The 18,341-nt window shown below is 41.8% G+C and overlaps 1 protein-coding gene across 2 annotated transcripts in view; it reads left to right on the forward strand.

Annotated features, from left to right (window-relative positions):
- Nucleotides 1-18,341, forward strand: part of dtx2 (deltex 2, E3 ubiquitin ligase) — a 66,724-nt gene that overhangs the window by 19,111 nt on the left and 29,272 nt on the right. The window contains exons 3-4 of one of the 2 annotated variants that reach the window (XM_068010140.1): nucleotides 13,335-13,393; nucleotides 17,689-17,844. In XM_068010140.1, coding sequence (XP_067866241.1) covers nucleotides 13,335-13,393; nucleotides 17,689-17,844 — 215 coding nt within the window. The remainder of the gene's footprint in view (nucleotides 1-13,334; nucleotides 13,394-17,688; nucleotides 17,845-18,341) is intronic. The other variant, XM_068010141.1, reaches the window with a different exon arrangement.

Consider the following 18,341-nt stretch of genomic DNA (forward strand, 5'->3'; position numbering starts at 1 on the left):
CACTGCTGCTATTTGTGCCGCCTTTATTTTTAGATGAGCTTTTGCACACCCTGTCAGCTAAAGTGAGGGAATCGCTTGGGGAAAAAAATGTTTTTGACCCCCTTTTCACTCTACTTGAACAAGGCCAGGAGCATTATTTAATAATTAGAAAGCTTTCAGGTACCTTTTTCTTTGGAATAAAAAGTAAATGTCAGCTTCTCTTGAATCATACTGGATAACAGTTGCCAGGTTCCAAGTGATTCCTCCTCCTGATGATGATGGCTAAGTCTTGTTTTTTCTGCCTGTCTGGTTATATTTATCTGCTCTACTCAGCTCTCCCAAGCAGCATATGATTAACAGTTATTGGCAAAAAGGAAAACATTGCAGAATGGATGAGTAATTTACATTTGACAGTTTCAACCCGAACAATTACCTTTTTGCAATACATCAGATTATTTCCCATATTTGCAACTATCATTGCCTGTGCGGTAATAGCTAGGGGTCATTGCCTGTGATGTAATCTATAAACACTGCAGAAATTACAATCACTGTTTAAAGCTTCTAAGTGTTAATTTACTATTTCACCTTTCAGTTTTAAAGGTAGATTTTGCTTCGAGTGCCCCCTTCAGCTTTTGCAGTATCTTTTTCAATGTTCAGCTTGTCTGTACTGGACAATTTCTTGACTCCCTTAAATTGCTATTGGACTAAATACTAACTTTATTAATCCAAATGAAGCACACATATTTTATGCAACACCACTTTATCTAATTCTATACTAATAAATGATTTCTGAGCTCTTTTCCCCCCTTCCTGCCCCTATTTTCAGCAAAGTTTTCTTTCTCTCTCGCTCTCTCTCTGCTTTATCTGCTCTCTCATCCCTGTCACCTTGTGTGGTTGGTCGCTATCTATCTTTATCACCTTAGTCTCCTCTAACCTCTGCTCTGCATCCGTCTCAGACTCTTCCACCTGCCCTGCCACTCTCATGCAATCAAATTGAGATTAAAACCTGAAAACTACCTAAGAGCAAATTCTGGAAATATGAAAACAAAACAGAGAAGGTGGATATTATCAGCAGGTGAAGCAGCATCTATGGAGAAACAGAAGTCCAAGGCAGTTGACTGTCCTAGTCTAAGACCTTTCCTCAGGACTGTTCAGACTTGTTGTCTGTTTCCCCACAGTTGCTCCCTGACTGTTGCTTTTCTGACCTACAGTTTCATTCGTGCCTCAATGGATATATATTTCAGCCTTCTGATGTTTCTAGCTTGCCTTCATCTTGCCGGCTTGACCTGCAGCAGAAACCATCACCTGATCATCTAGATAACAGAGCCTCCTGTGGTTACCAGCACAGTGGGTGAGCAGATCCCACTCAGACATGTCCTGCAGTCAGCATGTGTTTTTGAGGTTACTGTGAGGGTTTTATCAGTGGTTTTTATTGCAGCAGTAGGTTGAGTCTTCTCGCATGCAGATCCCTGGCTGGATGGGAAAAAAATGTGTTGTATCAACTGATTTTTTTGAAACTTGTTAAATAGGCAAGAAAACACACAACACAACCAACTTCTCGGGGAGAATCTTGCAGTGAGTCAAGGTGATCAGGCATACAGCCCAGAGTTACAAGCTAGCCAGAAAGGATCTAAAGGGAGAGCTAAGAAGAGCAAGGAGAGGACACGAGAAGTCATTGGCGGATAGGATCAAGGAAAACCCTAAGGCTTTCTATAGGTATATCAGGAATAAAAGAATGACTAGAGTTAGATTAGGGCCAATCAAGGATAGTAGTGGGAAGTTGTGTGTGGAATCAGAGGAGATAGGGGAAGCGTTAAATGAATATTTTTCGTCAGTATTTACAGTAGAGAAAGAAAATGTTGTCGAGGAGAATACTGAGATTCAGACTACTAGGCTAGATGGGATTGAGGTTCACAAGGAGGAGGTGTTAGCAATTTTGGCAAGTGTGAAAATAGATAAGTCCCCTGGGCCAGATGGGATTTATCCTAGGATTCTCTGGGAAGCTAGGGAGGAGATTGCAGAGCCTTTGTCCTTGATCTTTATGTCGTCATTGTCGACAGGAATAGTGCCGGAAGACTGGAGGATAGCAAATGTTGTCCCCTTGTTCAAGAAGGGGGAGTAGAGACAGCCCTGGTAATTATAGACCTGTGAGCCTTACTTTGGTTGTGGGTAAAATGTTGGAAAAGGTTATAAGAGACAGGATTTATAGTCATCTTGAAAAGAATAAGTTCATTAGCGATAGTCAGCACGGTTTTGTGAAGGGTAGGTCGTGCCTCACAAACCTTATTGAGTTTTTCGAGAAGGTGACCAAACAGGTGGATGAGGGTAAAGCAGTGGATGTGGTGTATATGGATTTCAGTAAGGCGTTTGATAAGGTTCCCCACGGTAGGCTATTGCAGAAAATACGGAAGTATGGGGTGAAGGTGATTTAGAGCTTTGGATCAGAAATTGGCTAGCTGAAAGAAGACAGAGGGTGGTGGTTGATGGCAAATGTTCATCCTGGAGTTTAGTTACTAGTGGTGTACCACAAGGATCTGTTTTGGGGCCACTGCTGTTTGTCATTTTTATAAATGACCTGGAAGAGGGTGTAGAAGGGTGGGTTAGTAAATTTGCGGATGACACTAAGGTCGGTGGAGTTGTGGATAATGCCGAAGGATGTTGTAGGGTACAGAGGGACATAGATAGGCTGAGAGATGGCAAATGGAGTTTAATGCGGAAAAGTGTGAGGTGATTCACTTTGGAAGGAGTAACAGGAATGCAGAATACTGAGCTAATGGGAAGATTCTTGGTAGTGTAGATGAACAGAGAGATCTTGGTGTCCAGGTACATAAATCCCTGAAAGTTGCTACCCAGGTTAATAGGGCTGTTAAGAAGGCATATGGTGTGTTAGCCTTTATTAGTCGGGGGATCGAGTTTCGGAGCCATGAGGTCATGCTGCAGCTGTACAAAATTCTGGTGAGACCGCACCTGGAGTATTGCGTGCAGTTCTGGTCACCGCATTATAGGAAGGATGTGGAAGCTTTGGAAAGGGTGCAGAGGAGATTTACTCGGATGTTGCCTGGTATGGAGGGAAGGTCTTGCGAGGAAAGGCTGAGGGACTTGAGGTTGTTTTCGTTGGAGAGAAGGAGGAGGAGAGGTGACTTAATAGAGACATATAAGATAATCAGTGGGTTACATAGGGTGGATAGTGAGAGTCTTTTTCCTCGGATGGTGATGGCAAACACGAGGGGACATAGCTTTAAGTTGAGGGGTGATAGATATAGGACAGATGTTAGAGGTAGTTTCTTTACTCAGAGTAGTAGGGGCGTGGAACGCCCTGCCTGTAACAGTAGTAGACTCGCCAACTTTAAGGGCATTTAAGTGGTCATTGGATAGACATATGGATGAAAATGGAATAGTGTAGGTCAGATGGTTTCACACGTCGGCGCAACATCGAGGGCCGAAGGGCCTGTAATGCGCTGTAATGTTCTTTTTAAAAAAAAATACAATGAAAGGGTTTTCCCAAAAGCAAAATACTGTGGATGCTGGAAATCTGAAGTAAAAACAAAAAATGCTGAAAATACTCAACAGGTCCAGCAGCATCAGAACAGGTTTTCACATTGTCTGCAAACCTAAAAAAAAAGCAAAGATAAGAATAGCTGCTGTCCCACACATTTCCTGGAGTTCTTCTGACACGTGTGTTAAATACTACTTCATATATCATTGAGTAAAGTCTGCAAGCAGCCTGCCAACCTTTTTCCATTGTACTGCACCTCATCTAGCTGTGATCCTCACAGTTCACTAAAAGTACTAAGCTTCACTTTTGAGTTTTATGGCATAGGACTGAGATGGTTTCAATCTGCTTTTTCTCCATCTCTTGAAATTATTATGTCTCCTGCTATGTACAGTTCTATAGACAGCCGCAGCCCTCCAATGTTATGGCTGATCTTCGTGTGTCATCCCTAGTTTGGGGCGTCACAGCTGAGCATAATTCTGTCCTCACTAGATACCCATGTCTACACATCCTAGCTGGGAGAAGTATGCTGTGATGCTCTTCTGCGCCAAAGAGCTTGCTGATAATCACTGTCCTTTTTGTAAGGAAATGGCCACTTTGTTTCAAGTGTGGACTCTGAATAGGATTGGCCCAGCCATGATGTACCTTCACGGTCAAATTGACAGCTGATACTTGCTGTGAAAATCCATGTTTGAGAGATCAGGTAGGTGAGGGACTGGAAGTGAAGAATTGCACCATAATTAGGCTTTGGGATAGAAGGGAAGAAGGGTTAAAAGGAAAAACAAGTAAGCATGCAAGCCAGAAACATTTGTAATTTTCAAAAGGGTGGGGGCAATAAATCCAGTCCCCCCTGATGTAGGTGAAAGTATCACCAGGTGCAATAATAAACCACACAGCCCAGATCTCACTTTCAGTTCCCAGCTTCTGCTGAGTTGGCCAATCTCTGCCAAAACAGCAATAAGGGCTACAGTAGAAATGTTTAAAAATTCATCCAGTGTTTCTGCTTCTGATTGCTTTACCAGGAACTCCCTGCTGAGCATTGACCAATGGGAGAATCAAAGCACAGTGTCCCCACGTGTGCATGTTCAGCAGGGAGTTGCCAGTGCAGCGATCGGAGCAGCTTGTGAAGTCATGTTCGTGGCCACCTAGACAAGCTACCACAGGTTTAGCAACGCTTGTAGAAGTGTACCAGAGGCTCCTTCAATAGAGGGGCGAGAAAGGAAAATATTGGTGAGAGGAGGATTTCGGATGTATTATAAATGTGAATAAATAAGATATGTTACAACATGAAGTTCCTAACTTTAATAACATGTCAGTCACTAAATAGCCAAGATAAATCCCTGCAGCAGTAGCGTAATCTTTTTCTCTCCTGAATGTTGTGCTTGGCAGGCCCAGTCAGGCCCTCTGCACAATATCTTTCTTCAATAATACCAGAAATTTTCTAACCCTCCAACAACTTGGCAAGATTTTTTAAAAATTGAATGAGTTTTGTAACACTGCACATTAATGCAATGGAAATTTACATTAAAAAGTCACTGTATAGGTGGAAGCTGGAAGCTGCTGTCCATTCATGCCTTTAAAGTTGTTCTCTTTCCTTCCAGTTTTTCTCCACCCCTCCTGTTTCTGCTGGAGTGTAATTTCACAGGTATCTGTTTGGCCCCAAAGGACATCATAGTGGGGCCCCACCCATTATCAACACATGCACACCCTTCCAGCAGGCGCCACTAAATGTAGATCAAGTTCAGAACTACTGGTTAATATTTTTCTTCAGCCCAAGGCCAATTGCATTTCCACGAATACTGTCCTGCCTCAGATTAACTAATGTGGCAGAAGACTGAGGAAGGGAGGAACACATCAACCAAGGATTTGGCACTTGGTCTGTATTGAATGATTGCTGCGTGGATGTACTTCAGGTGAGGACAGGTTGGGCCTGGCTGTGATGCTGGCCAGAGTCAAATATCCTGCCAAAACTCATTGTCTAAGCCTGCACATGCATGAGATCTTCTGATCTGTCCAGTTCAGTAATGCACTGAACTGCTGTACCCATGAAGCCATCAAATTTGAATTGAAGGAACTTTTGCTACTACCTGATAGAACAGTATGTTCCAACGCACTGTGCCCACACTGATAGCTGCAGCTTTTGCCTGCAATTTTTCACTTTTTCACACTTATTTCAAGTCAAGAGGCTTCACCAATAGGAGTGAGGTGAATTGGAGAACCAGTTATGCCCAGCATCATTGCAACATTGACAAATCTAGAAGCAAATCTCCATCTCGGGTCTAGATGCCAATCTGATGCTTAATAACACACACTAGCTAATCTGTTTCACCTCTACCCCCACTACAGCCACCATGCATCCTTGTAACCTGATAGACACCACTGGAAGTACCATTGTATGAATCAGTGAACAAAAAATAAAATCGCGTCACAACAGCAAGCAATGCTTTGAACAGGTGACCAAAGGCTTGGTCAAAGTGGTAGGTCTTAAGAGGTGACATAAAGGAGGGGAGAGTGTTAGAGAGGCAGTGAGGTTTAGGGAGGGAATTGCAGAGCTTAGAGCCTCGACAGCTGTAGGCACAGTCGCCAGTGATGGAGCGATGAAAACTGGGTATGTGCAAGAGACCAGAACTGGAGGAGCGCAGAGATTTCAGAGGGTTGTAGGCTGAAGGAGGTTACAGAGATAGAGCGAGTCAAACCCATGGAAGGATTTGAACACGAGGATGAGAATTGTAAATTCGAGGCATTGCTGGATCTGGAGGCAGTGTAGATCAGCAAGCATCAGGTGGTGGATGAATGGGACTTGATGAAAGTTCAAGTACAAGCTGCAGAGGTTTGGGTGAACTGAAATTTATAGAAGTTGGAAAGTAGGACGTCAATCAGGAGAGCATTTTAATAGTTGAGTCTGAAGGTAGCAAAGGCATGGGTGAGGGTCTCGGCAGGAGATGGACTGAGAAAGCAGAGCTCGGTGATATACAGGTAGAAATAGGGGTCTTAATGGTGGAGCAAATATACAGTCGAAAGCTCAATGCTCAGCTCAAATAGGGTGCTGAGGTTGCAAACAGTCTGGTTCAGCTAAAGGTCCAGGTAGAAAATTTCTGCTAATGCTTCTGGTCCGACATCCATGCATGACAAATCACAGTCAGTGGAGGAACTGAAGGTGGTGGTGAGATCAAGCTGGATGTTACCAACTTAACTGTGGACCTGTCGGTGTGTTTTTGGATGATGTCGACAAGGAGTGGCATATAGGTAAGAAATGGGAAGAGAAACCATTACAGAAGAGCCTCTGGCTATGACTGAAAATATAGGAATGGAACCAGACAAGGTTTGAGCAAAGGAGCAGGCTGTTACTTCGAACTCTTGCACCGGGTTGTATATTACATCTATAAACGCTGTACTCTTGAGATGACAATTAAGTAAGTTTCCATGTTACTGCATACATCTTGTATGTCTTGGGCCTTCTTGAGATCTGAAAGGTGCTATATAAATGCATGTCCTTTCTTTCCTATACCTACATTCTGTTTAGCAAGTTTAAAAATAAATAGCTGACTTCTATCCTGGAGATGAAGATCTTAGCCGAGAGGTCAGTGACTCAGGGGCATAGATTTAAAGTGATAAGTAGAAGGATGAGATGGGAGATGAAGAAATATTTTTTCACCCAGAGAGTGGTGGGGGTCTGGAACTCACTGCCTGAAAGGATGGTGGAGGCAGAAACCCTCAACTCATTTAAAAGGTTCTTGAAGTGCCATAACCTGCACAGGCCAAATGCTGAAAAGTGGGATTAGGCTGGGTGGCTCATTTTTTGGCTGTGCTGACACATTGGGCCAAGTGGCCACCTCCTGTGCTATAAACTTACTATGTTTCTATCACTTACATGTGGGGTGATGGTTTGTTGACTCTTCGGTTCCACTTTGTGACCATAGTTGTAAGTGGATAATTTTCATTTTTGTAGAACCAGAAGTTGCACAACTGTCTGACCGTGGAATTTCCCCACAGTGAAGAAACCAAAAGCATATAATTGGATATTACAAGATCTGGCAAAGTGAAACATTTTGCAATCTGACCCAGCTTGCAAGTTTCTCAGCTGTGCATATACAGTATGAATGTGTGTTGGCATTGAGATCACGCACTTTTGCATCTGCTCTGCACTGATATATAATACCACAAAAAAAACCTTTAAATAAAATACTTTTGAAGTTTTTAAGTTTATTTTTATCGAATAGTTTTTTTGGGATCAGAGAGGGAGCAGTGAAAGCATCAAAATAACCTCCCATATCTTTGTCTTTGGTGAAGAAGTGAACCTGCTTTCCATAACACCAGCTATTTTCAATTTATTCTTGAGAAAAGATGCAAATGGCATTTAGAGCCAATTCCTTCAATTATTGAAACAAGCTGATCTCTGTGACTTTGATCACTGTGTGTCTGGAGAACAGTTATGTTTAACTTCTGGCCTTTTAAGGCTCCTGCTCAGACCCAATCTGTGGGGAAGCGGTTTGAATGGGTCCTGAGGTCAGCCAGGGTTTAACAACTGTTTAGTGAGGGAAGTCTGGCAGGGGCTTGTAAAGTTTTGGCTCCACGTCAGAAACAAACATGAAATAGGCACCTTTTTTCATTCCTCATTTATATATGTACTTTTGACATGCAAGTGTGATGTCTGAAGTGTGTCAACTATTCTCAAAACTTCTATATAGGTAATTATCTTCAAACAGTACTTCAGAAATGCAGTCATCCCTGTGTATTTTTAAAAATAAAACAATCTCTTAGCTCTCAGGGCAGCAATAGGAACACTGGACAGCCTCTGTGGTCCTGAGTGTGGGACATACGAATTGGGAGTAGGTCACTCGGCCCCTCGAGCTTGCTCCACCTTTCAATAAGTTCATGGCTGAACTGATTACTCCACATTTCCACCTACCCCCGATAACCTTTCACCCCCTTGCTTATCCAGAATCTATCTACCTCTGTCTTAAAAATATTCAAAGACTCTGCTTCCACCGCCTTTTGAAGAGAATTCCAAAGACTCACGACTGAGAGAAAAAATTTCTCCTCATCTCTGTCTTAAATGGGCGACCCCTTATTTTTAAACAGTGACCCCTAGTTCTAGATTCTCCGACAAGGGGAAATATCCTTTCCACATCCACCCTGTCAAGACCCCTCAGGATCTTATCTGTTTCAAGCAAGTCACCTCTTACTCTTCTAAATTACAGCAGATACAAGCCTAGCCTGTCCAATCTTTCCTCGTAAGATAGCCCGCCCATTCCAGGTATTAGTCTTGTAAACCTTTTCTGTACTGCTTCCAACGCATTTACATCCTTCCTTAAATAAAACCAGTACAGTACACAGTACTCCAGATGTGTTATCACCAATGCCCTGTATAGCTGAAGCATAACCTCCCTACTTTTGTATTCAATTCCCCTTGTGATAACGATAACATTCTATTAGTTTTCCTAATTATGTGCTGATTCTGCATATTAACCTTTTGCGATTCATGCATTTGGACACCCAGATCCCTCTGCAGCTCAGAGCTCTGCATTCTCTCACCATTTAGATAATATGCTTTTTTATTCTTCCTGCCAATTTCCCACTTTCCCACATTATACTCCATTTGCCAGGTCTTTGCCCACTCACCTAACTCACTCAGGGAGAGAAGATTGGCCAAGACTCCCGTTCCTGGTCACTGTGCTGTGAGCCTGATGGAAAGTTCACATTTGTGGACTAGGCTATAGCTAAGCTCAGCTATAATGATTTAACTAGTTTGCTTTTTTATTAGGGATTCACAGTGGCCACATTTCATGAGAACTTCAGGAGCTTTTTGATCTCAGCATTCCAGGTAGCAAAATAGGCACCCCATTTGTAATTCAATTGTACATGTGTAACTTGGAGAAATCAGGGAAGGTAAGGTGGCTGATGAATAGCACTTGAATGGCAGAGAAATGAGCCTTCAGTGCAGGAGGAGGGCACAAATAAATTAACTGGACCCACCTACTCCTGTTACCGTGCAAATAATGATGCCTGTTTCATGCAGATGAATGTTACACTGAGAATGTTTGTTTTTCACTGAGTTGTTGGGGTCTGGAATGCCCTATCTGAAAAGCTGGTTCCATAAATTTTAAAATGGAGTTGGACAGGTTCTTGAAGATAAGGAATTTACAGGATTATAAGCAAAAAGGGGGAGGTGGGTGGGTCGGGGACTGAAAGGTGGGACCAAGAATGACTGCTCTTTCAAAGAACCAGCACAGACATGACGGGCTTCTGTGCTATAAGTTTCTATGATTCTATATACCAGTATCCCAGAGTGCTTTGGAAATTGGGAAAAGCAAACTGGGAGTAGTAATGGGGGGAGTGGGGAAAAAGGAGGGCAAAACCTGTTTTATCTATACCTGTATTATTGCATCTTCTCTGTATCCAAACCATTTTTCTTGGGGCTGGGGGGGTTGGGTTGGGGGGGGGAGAAGGTGGTTGGTACTCTAGTAGTTGCTTCCATTAATGAACATTTCAGCTTGGTACACTTGTATTTGGTCGTTTTTTTTAATAAGACCACTTTGTTCACTAGACTCTTTATCGCCTTGCACTACAAGGTCACTCATGTGAATGGCAAACATCCTGCTTTTAAAATAAATCGTAATGAGCCTTTCCTCCCTATTGTGCTGTCTTGTGTCTCAATCGCTATGCTCCGTTCCATTCCTGCAAAAATGCAAAACAGAAGAGAAATCCAGGCATTTATCACTTGACAGAAGCATAAATGCCATAGGTACAACACAGCATTTTAAGTTAATATTGCAGTGTGCACTATTATAACTTCCATCCCACCCCCAATTTTCTGCTGTCCTGAAGTTGCTCATTCCTGGCTAGGTGTAGAAGACCACAGGCTGCACTCTGGCACCTTCACCATGGCCATTCTTTATGCATGCGTTTAGACAGTGGGTCATGGGAGGGCCCAATTCTGTCCTCATCCAACACCCATGTCTGCACATTTTATGACATTAAGTTGACTGTAATGATCACGAATTGTCGCCCTGGTATATTTTCTCCTTACCCAACCCAATAACTTGATGCTAAGCACAATTGTAGGACCCTGGCTGATCAGGGTTCTTAACTTTTGTTAGGCTACCACAGGGTCCAATTTATGTAATTTTGTAGTTGAATAGGCTACCTCGCATAGATGTACTCTTGTTCATATGCTAAATACCCATATAAGCTAATGGATAAATCAAATGCATTCTCTCCCAAATTTAGCCTCCACATATATTACAAGCCTAAAAAATGTTCATGCTTCCCACTATTTTACCCCATGCTACTTGCAGCCTTACACTTTGCTCTTTTTACCCCGCTCCACCACACCCTACATTGTTGCACTATTTTAGCTGAGTGAGCAAGATAGCAAATGTTGGTGGCCTATAGCAGTGATGAACAAAGAGATTCATACTGCTAACATTACAAAACCATGGACATTAGATATACAAAAGTGGTCAAGTAACTTCTGATGTATGGATATGAGGTTTCCAGGGACTGGATTTTAGAAAGTAAATGTAGGTAAAGTACTCAGTTGTGTATGTTGAAATGTATTCAGATGTTTAGTTCCTGTCTTATTGTAAACATAGCCCCCAGCTAAACTAATTAAAGGGTATATAAATGTGATTTAAAAATGAGAAGGGTTTAGGCTTCTTCACTAATGAGTCTACTGCCAGCGTGGTGGTGTTGAGCCAAATAATTCTCACATTTCCCATTTAGGATCTATTTTTGTGAAAGCTAATGGTGAATAAATAGTTGCTAAAGATAGCTCTTCCAGTTTGTCTTCACAGGACCTTTTGAGCTACTACTTTGGGGTGCATCCTTTTGTCTAGCAACTATGTGCAGTTAGTGCTTCCTGTTTGGAGGCATCTCAAAATAACTATCCCATGCAGAGAGCACTTCCTTCTGGTTGTATCGCTGTCAAACAATAATGCTGTTGAATTGCATCTGGGCTATCTCTCATTGCCTAAATAACCCAGGACAATATGGACCTCGTGAGAATGATTCAATACTGTGATGTCTAGAATTAGGAAAGAGAACAGGCAAAACTTCTTTGCACAGAATGTTGTGAAGCAGTGAAATGCACAGAATTGGTGATTGCACCAGAGATCATGTCGGTGCTTGTGTTTAAATAGCACCTTTAACATAGTAAAATGTACCAAGATGCTTCACCGAACAAAAATTTGATATTGAGCCAGGTGCGATATTACGACAGGTGACTAAAAGGCTTTTTAAAAATTCTTTCATGGGATATGGGCGTCGCTGGCAAGGCCAGTATTTGTTGCCCATCTCTTCCCTGGCATCCAAGCAAGACTGGGACATCCCAATTTTAGTGGTGAAAGAGATGCTTGTTGCAGCTGCACAGAAAAAGACAAACTTGCATTTCTATAGGGTCTTTCACAATCTCAAACAGTTTGAATTACGCTTGAAGTACAATGTTGTAAGTAAATGTAGCAAGCAATGTGTGCACAAGGTCCTACAAATAACAAAGATCAATAACCAGCTAATCTGCTTCGGTGGCTTTGGTTGAGGGGTAACTGAATGGCTTCCTAGGTCATTTCAGAGGGCAGTTAAGAGTCAACTCCATTGCTGTGGGTCTGGAGTCACATGTAGGCCATACCAGTTGGGTTTTTGCAACAATCGATAGTTTCATGACTAGCTTTCAATTCCAGATTTTGTGTTAATTAATTAATTTTTTTTTATTAATTGAAGTTAAGTTCCACCAGCTGCCATGGTGGGATTTGGACCCATGTCCTCGGCATTAACCTGAGCCTCTGAATAACTAGTCCAGTGACACTACCACTGCACCACCACCTCCCCTTGGTCAAACAGTTATGTCTTAAGGAGCATCTGAAAGGAAATAGAGAGAACTAAAGATGCATAAAGGTTTAAAGAGGGAAGTCCATAACTTAAAGCCTAGACAACATGACCGCCAATGGTGGAGCGATGAAAATCAGGGATGCCCAAGAGGCCAGAATTTGAGGTGCTAATGCAGCATTTTTAGAACTTGCAATATTAAAGATTGGGAGAGACAGGGCAGAGAATTATGATAAATAGAACTACCATGGCTGACATGCTGGGGTGGTTCTATTTCCAGAGGAAGAAATGAAACTAGTGTCGGACTGAAACAAGCATCTGCCTGGCTCAGTGGCAGCTCTCTCGCGCTCAAACCCCACCCAGGACCTGACCCATAAGACAGACTGACACTTGCAGCACTGAAGCAATATTGCATTGTCAAGAGTGCTGCCTTTTAAATGAGACAGTAAATAAAGGCCTAATCTACCTGTTCAGATGGTTGTGAAAGATCGCATATCACTATTCAAGTAAGTCCAGGTATCCTGGCCAATAGTTACCCCTCAACCAAAGCCAGCGAAGCAGATTAGCTGGTTATTGATCTCATTGTTATTTGTAGGACCTTGTGCACACATTGTTTGCTACATTTACTTGCAACAGTCACTGTACTTCAAGCGTAATTCAAACTGTTTGAGATTGTGAAAGACCCTATAGAAATGCAAGTTTGTCTTTTTCTGTGCAGCTGCAACAAGCATCTCTTCCACCACTAAAATTGGGATGTTCCAGGCTCTGTTGGATGCCAGGGAAGTATAATGAGTGGCTTAAGTAAAAACACACAGCACTGGAAATACTCAGCAGCTCTGGCAGCATCCATGAAGAGAGAAGCAGTTAACATTTCGGGTCCATGACCTTTCATCAGACAGTTCTAATTTTTTTTCAAATTTCCAGCACCTACAGTATTTTGATTTGTGTTTCATATTATAAGTGGCTATTGAGAGGAATTGTTGTTTATCTTGTTCAATCCCAGTAACTTGCACTGAATTTGTGTTTTTTTTTTTGCCAGCATTCAAACATTGCCAATACAACTGAATGGTCCAAACAATGTATTCCCAGCATTTGCAGGTAATCATATGACCTATATTATTAACATGTGGATGTTCAGTAAAATGATGCCTAAAGCTCCAGATTAGAAGTCTCCTGTTGAAGACAAAGTGAATCTATGTTTAACTTTTGATGTGGCTTCTGAAGCAGAATGCAGCAGAAAGGTATTCTCAATGCTGGGGATTGGAAGGTCTGAGCTACAGAGCACTATTCTTTCAGTGCTTGAAACCCGTGTCTCGTATATAGCCTAGATACAAGAGACAAAATATTGTCTCTGATCTGCCCCAGTAGTTCACCGAGTACATGCAAACGTAATACCAAGCCATGCAAATGAGAAAAATCCAATAGCTGATACCCGGTCAGCGCTGAGCTAGCTGTACTCAGCCAAGATGTGTTAGGGTTACTACAGTTGGCTTCGGCAAATAGAGATTAGGGAATGTAAATATAAACAAGGATTCCTTTTAACTCTTGATCTTTTCAAGTACATGGATGTCCAGCAAGGATAGCATCAGGCTCAATTGTATAATCAAGAAGCTGTTAACATTCATGTGATGAATGCTTATTTGCATGAGGTACCACTTTGGTCGAAATGACTCAGTATCACATTTTCATTGGCTCAGTGAACCATTGAGGGAGCCTTAAAAATACTTTTACATATGTCTGGGTTATGTGCTGAACATGGGTTTCAAGAAGTGAAACTGCAGGATGCTCTATCTCAATGAGCCTTCACTTTCCAATACTGTAAGAGTTACATATCTAGTATCAATCTGCACTGTCAGGAAAAGAAACTACAAGGATGGAGAGGGGAAAAGAGCATCACCTGTCATTGTCAGCTATGTCAAAGGTAAGAATCTAGGTGATCTCAGTCTAGCTTCCAGCAGAGGTAAGGCCACAGAACAACACTGTCCATTACCACATTCAGAGAAGACACTAAAGATCCAAAGAGTGTGGGGAATAAATAACAATGGGGAAGTACAGTGCTATTCAGAAGATGGGAGTGGATGCGTTGGTAAAACATTATTGGGGGTGCTCTGCACTGCATTTTGTCTCTGTTATACCTTTTCTTCAGAATGCTTGATAGTATTATTGACTACTAAGAAGGTAAATGTTCTGTTTTCTACAATGATGCTCTTACTCCGCAGTCTCTCTACAGCCTCCTATAAAGTTGTTGTTCATGGACTTTATCCGCATTGAATTTTTTTATTCATTCATGGGATGTGGGTGTCACTGGCAAGGCCAGCATGTGTTGCCCATCCCTAATTCAGAAGGTGATGGTGAGGTGCACCGTTGAACTGCTGCAATCTGTGTGATGTAGGTACACCCACAGTGCTGTTGGGTAGGGAATTCCAGGATTTTGACCCAGTGACTATGAAAGTGTCCTTCTAGGTGGTAGAGGTCACGGGTTTGGGAGGTACTGTCAAAGAAGCCTTTGTCCGTTACTGCACTGCATCTTGTGGATGGCACACACTGCAGCCATGGTGCACTGGTGGTGAAGGTGGAGGGAGTGAATGTTTAAGGTGGTGGACAGGGTGCCAATTGGCTGGTGTCGAGTTTCTTGAGTGTTGTTGGAGCTGCGCTCATCCAGGCAAGTGGGGAATATTCCATCACTCTCCTGACTTGTGCTTTGCAAATGGTGGAAAGACTTTGGGAGTCAGGAGGTGAGTCACTTGCCACAGAATTCCTAGCCTTTGATAGCCTCTTTTATAGCCACAGTATTTATATGGCTGGTCCAGTTAAGTTTCTGGTCATTTGCCAAAAACTGAGTAAGTCTGAAAAGTTCTGTTAGCTGTTCTTCATGACTGAACCATTTGTTTAGTTTGCCAGTTATCCAGTATTGTTTACTTTTTAGAATGTTGTAAATCTTATTTATTTAAGAAGCCATGCCCTAAAAGTAAACTGAGGGAAGCTAGCATTTGAAAGCCTAACATGTTTGTCTATAATTCACTCCTCTATTTGAAGAGGTAGTAATCCACTTATTTTAAACGGGTCAATGTCTGTCAAAATAATTGACAAATGTGCTAAATGTTCATGTGTTGGTATCATGTGACATAACTCCTGGGCCTAGGTTCTTTTATTGTTCTCGAGCATAGCCTGGTGACTTGAATAAATAAATAAACAGCCATCCTTATAAATGGCTATGAAGCAGGCATGTGCAGGAAAACGCTGGAAATTCAATTCTTTTGATTGTTCCACAAATGGCAAAGATGTCCCTCTTTAGCACAGACTGGATTGGACACAGTTATCAAGTTAAAATTTAATATCGGAAAAGTTTTCTCCAGCAACGTCCAGAGTTCCGTCAGCATTACTGTATTTTGGATTGTTTCAGTGATGTGCTGGTTCTATTTTGTACCATTGTTGGGAGCTATTGTCTGAAGATCCCAGGACACTGTTAAATACTGGGAGATTGGAGAAACAGATTTGTTTATAATGCTCGTAAACATTTAGCCATAAGGTTACAACTTTGCTCTTCAAGTAAGTGCAATTTTTGTAGAAGTATGAAATTGTAAAATTAACTGTAAAAATCATGAGTGAAAATAACCAGTCCAGATGTGGTCAATGATCTGGGATAAACCTGTTAATAGGTTGCCTGTAGTTGAGGGGAATGATATCTGCATGTAATTGGATGTTTAATTAGCATATGTACGTATCAGGGTGGTCTGATAACACTGTCAGTGGCACCCAAAAGCAACCCAGATGGTTCTGAGCTCCAGTCCCAGTGCTGGCTATCACATTTGGGAAGCATCTTTAGTCTACTTCAAGGAACCGATGGAGCAGAAAATTATGTCGACAGGGAAAAACCTAGTCATTGTGCCTAGTTCCAAGCTTCTGTGATCTTTCCTTATAACTCATTCTCTTTACATTTGGAATCAGTCTCATTGCACCTCTTCCCATGCACGAATGTCCCTTCTGAAGCGGGGTGGCCAGAACGATATACAGTACACTGTGTGGTCTGACCTGACCAATGCATTATAAAGGCCCTGCATGACTCAGCAGATTTATATTGTTTGGCTATGTACCCTGGCATTCTTTTTTGCTTTTTAAATGCTCTTCCACATTGTCTTAACATTGAAAGTGCTAAGTTTAGACACTGTTTCATTGCTGCATCTTTATAGACTCTTCTACTAGCACACCATTTTTCAACCTTTATTTTCATTAAACAGCATTTGATCAAATTCAGATTTGTATTTTTTGTTCATTTGGTTCTTTCAGATGAGTCTAATATGCTTTGGCCGTCCCTTAAACACCCATGGCACCCTTTCAAATTTTGACAAGTGACGTTCAAAGATTAGGCACTTGTATTTATTTTTGAACAGGGTGTTATGGAAACATGAGTATAGGTCTATGCTACTAAATTTCATCTCCCAAACTTTATGCTTGGATCTAGGATTGCTTTCAAGACTGTGCACTAATTCTGTCTGCTTATCTGTGCTACTACGCACACTGACTTCATTAACTATCCTGCGCTGAATAGATGACGTTTTGGGTCACCTATGCATGGCATCACAGCAGCAATAAACAAAACAGCAGTTTGATTCCTCTTATCTGCCCCCTTATCCTGAGTGGTAAAATCTTCCTTAACACAAGTTAGCATCTGGAGAAATCTCAGCCTTCTCTGGGGAGAAATCTACATGCATTTGAGAAAAATCTTCAAGAGTTTTGGGAGAGGAAGTTGTACAGAACACCCCTTCGACTCCACAATTGTGACGAACATTCTAATTTCCAATTGTGCATCTGAAAGGGGAATGGAGTGGAATAGAGAGCACCTGCACCTAATATAAAAGATGAAGAGAATTTCTTTTTCAGAAAGAGAATGCTGTTCACTCTTACTCATTTAAAGAGAGTGCAAACCACAGGGTGGTGTCAATAATCTGAACACTGCTGTCAGAACTGCTAGGCATTGATGCTTTCATTCTCTTTATTGCAAATTGTGTGGTTATTTCATTTTGGAGCTCTTGCTGTGCTGCAGTAAAACACGTAGCTGAACTGAGATGTTCCCTGAAAAACAGTATCCAACTGTTTCAGAAAATGCTGCTGTTGCTATGGTGTTTACATAGGCCTGCTGCCCTTATTGCTTTATTCTGTGGGGTTTTGTTCACTCGGTCTCTTTCAAATCACTGGTGAGGCCTATAATGTCTGAAACTAATTGCACTTCTTTTTTGCTTAATGAATTCATTTGGTGATTTGGATTTTATTTAGTCCTGTTGACTTCCTACCTTTATTTTCTCCAGTTCCTTTTTAACATTATTTTTGTGTGCTTTATTTTGTTTTTTTTTTACCACTACCCCTGTGCATGCTGATGACCACTGAACCTGTAGGCATGACTGCAATTCTGATGTGTGCTGCTGGACTGCCTGTGTGCTTCACCCGCGCAACTAAACCTGTGCACAATCCTGACTCGAGAAAAAGCGGTAAAAAACTCAGCACTGCCCGTGATAAATCATTTAGGAGATCGAAGAAAGTGTCCAGAAAAGGTAGTTAAATAAAGACATTTCCTATCTACTTCCAGTGTTAATCTGTTTTCTGTTGCTCAGAGAAGTTTCAAATTAGGTTACAATGGGTTTTTTGGGGGGGCTTTTCCTGTATTACACTCCAACCTAATCCTTGAAATGATGCTGAATTTTGATAACATTATTGACCTGATGCAGTTTTGGGACCAAGGATGGATTGCAGGTGTCAAGCCAAGTATGGTCCAACACTAACTTCTATTCAATTTTAAAAAGTAAAACCGCACATAGTGGAGCACACAGCAGATCGTGAAGATCTGAAAGCGAAAGAAAGGTTCGATGCTTTGGCTATGAACCTGATGAAGGAGTGTGCCTGAAACATTAACCTGTCTCTCCCTTTCAAATGCATTTCCAGCATTTTCCATTTCTAGGCTCTCCTGGGTTCTAGCTAAGGTACCAAAACCTCATCTTGGTCAATACATTCTTTTGTACAGGTAAGTGGTCTGAGTTTTTGCATGTTGATT

This window comes from Heterodontus francisci, chromosome 30 (assembly GCF_036365525.1).
Source record: "Heterodontus francisci isolate sHetFra1 chromosome 30, sHetFra1.hap1, whole genome shotgun sequence".
Taxonomy (NCBI): domain Eukaryota; kingdom Metazoa; phylum Chordata; class Chondrichthyes; order Heterodontiformes; family Heterodontidae; genus Heterodontus; species Heterodontus francisci.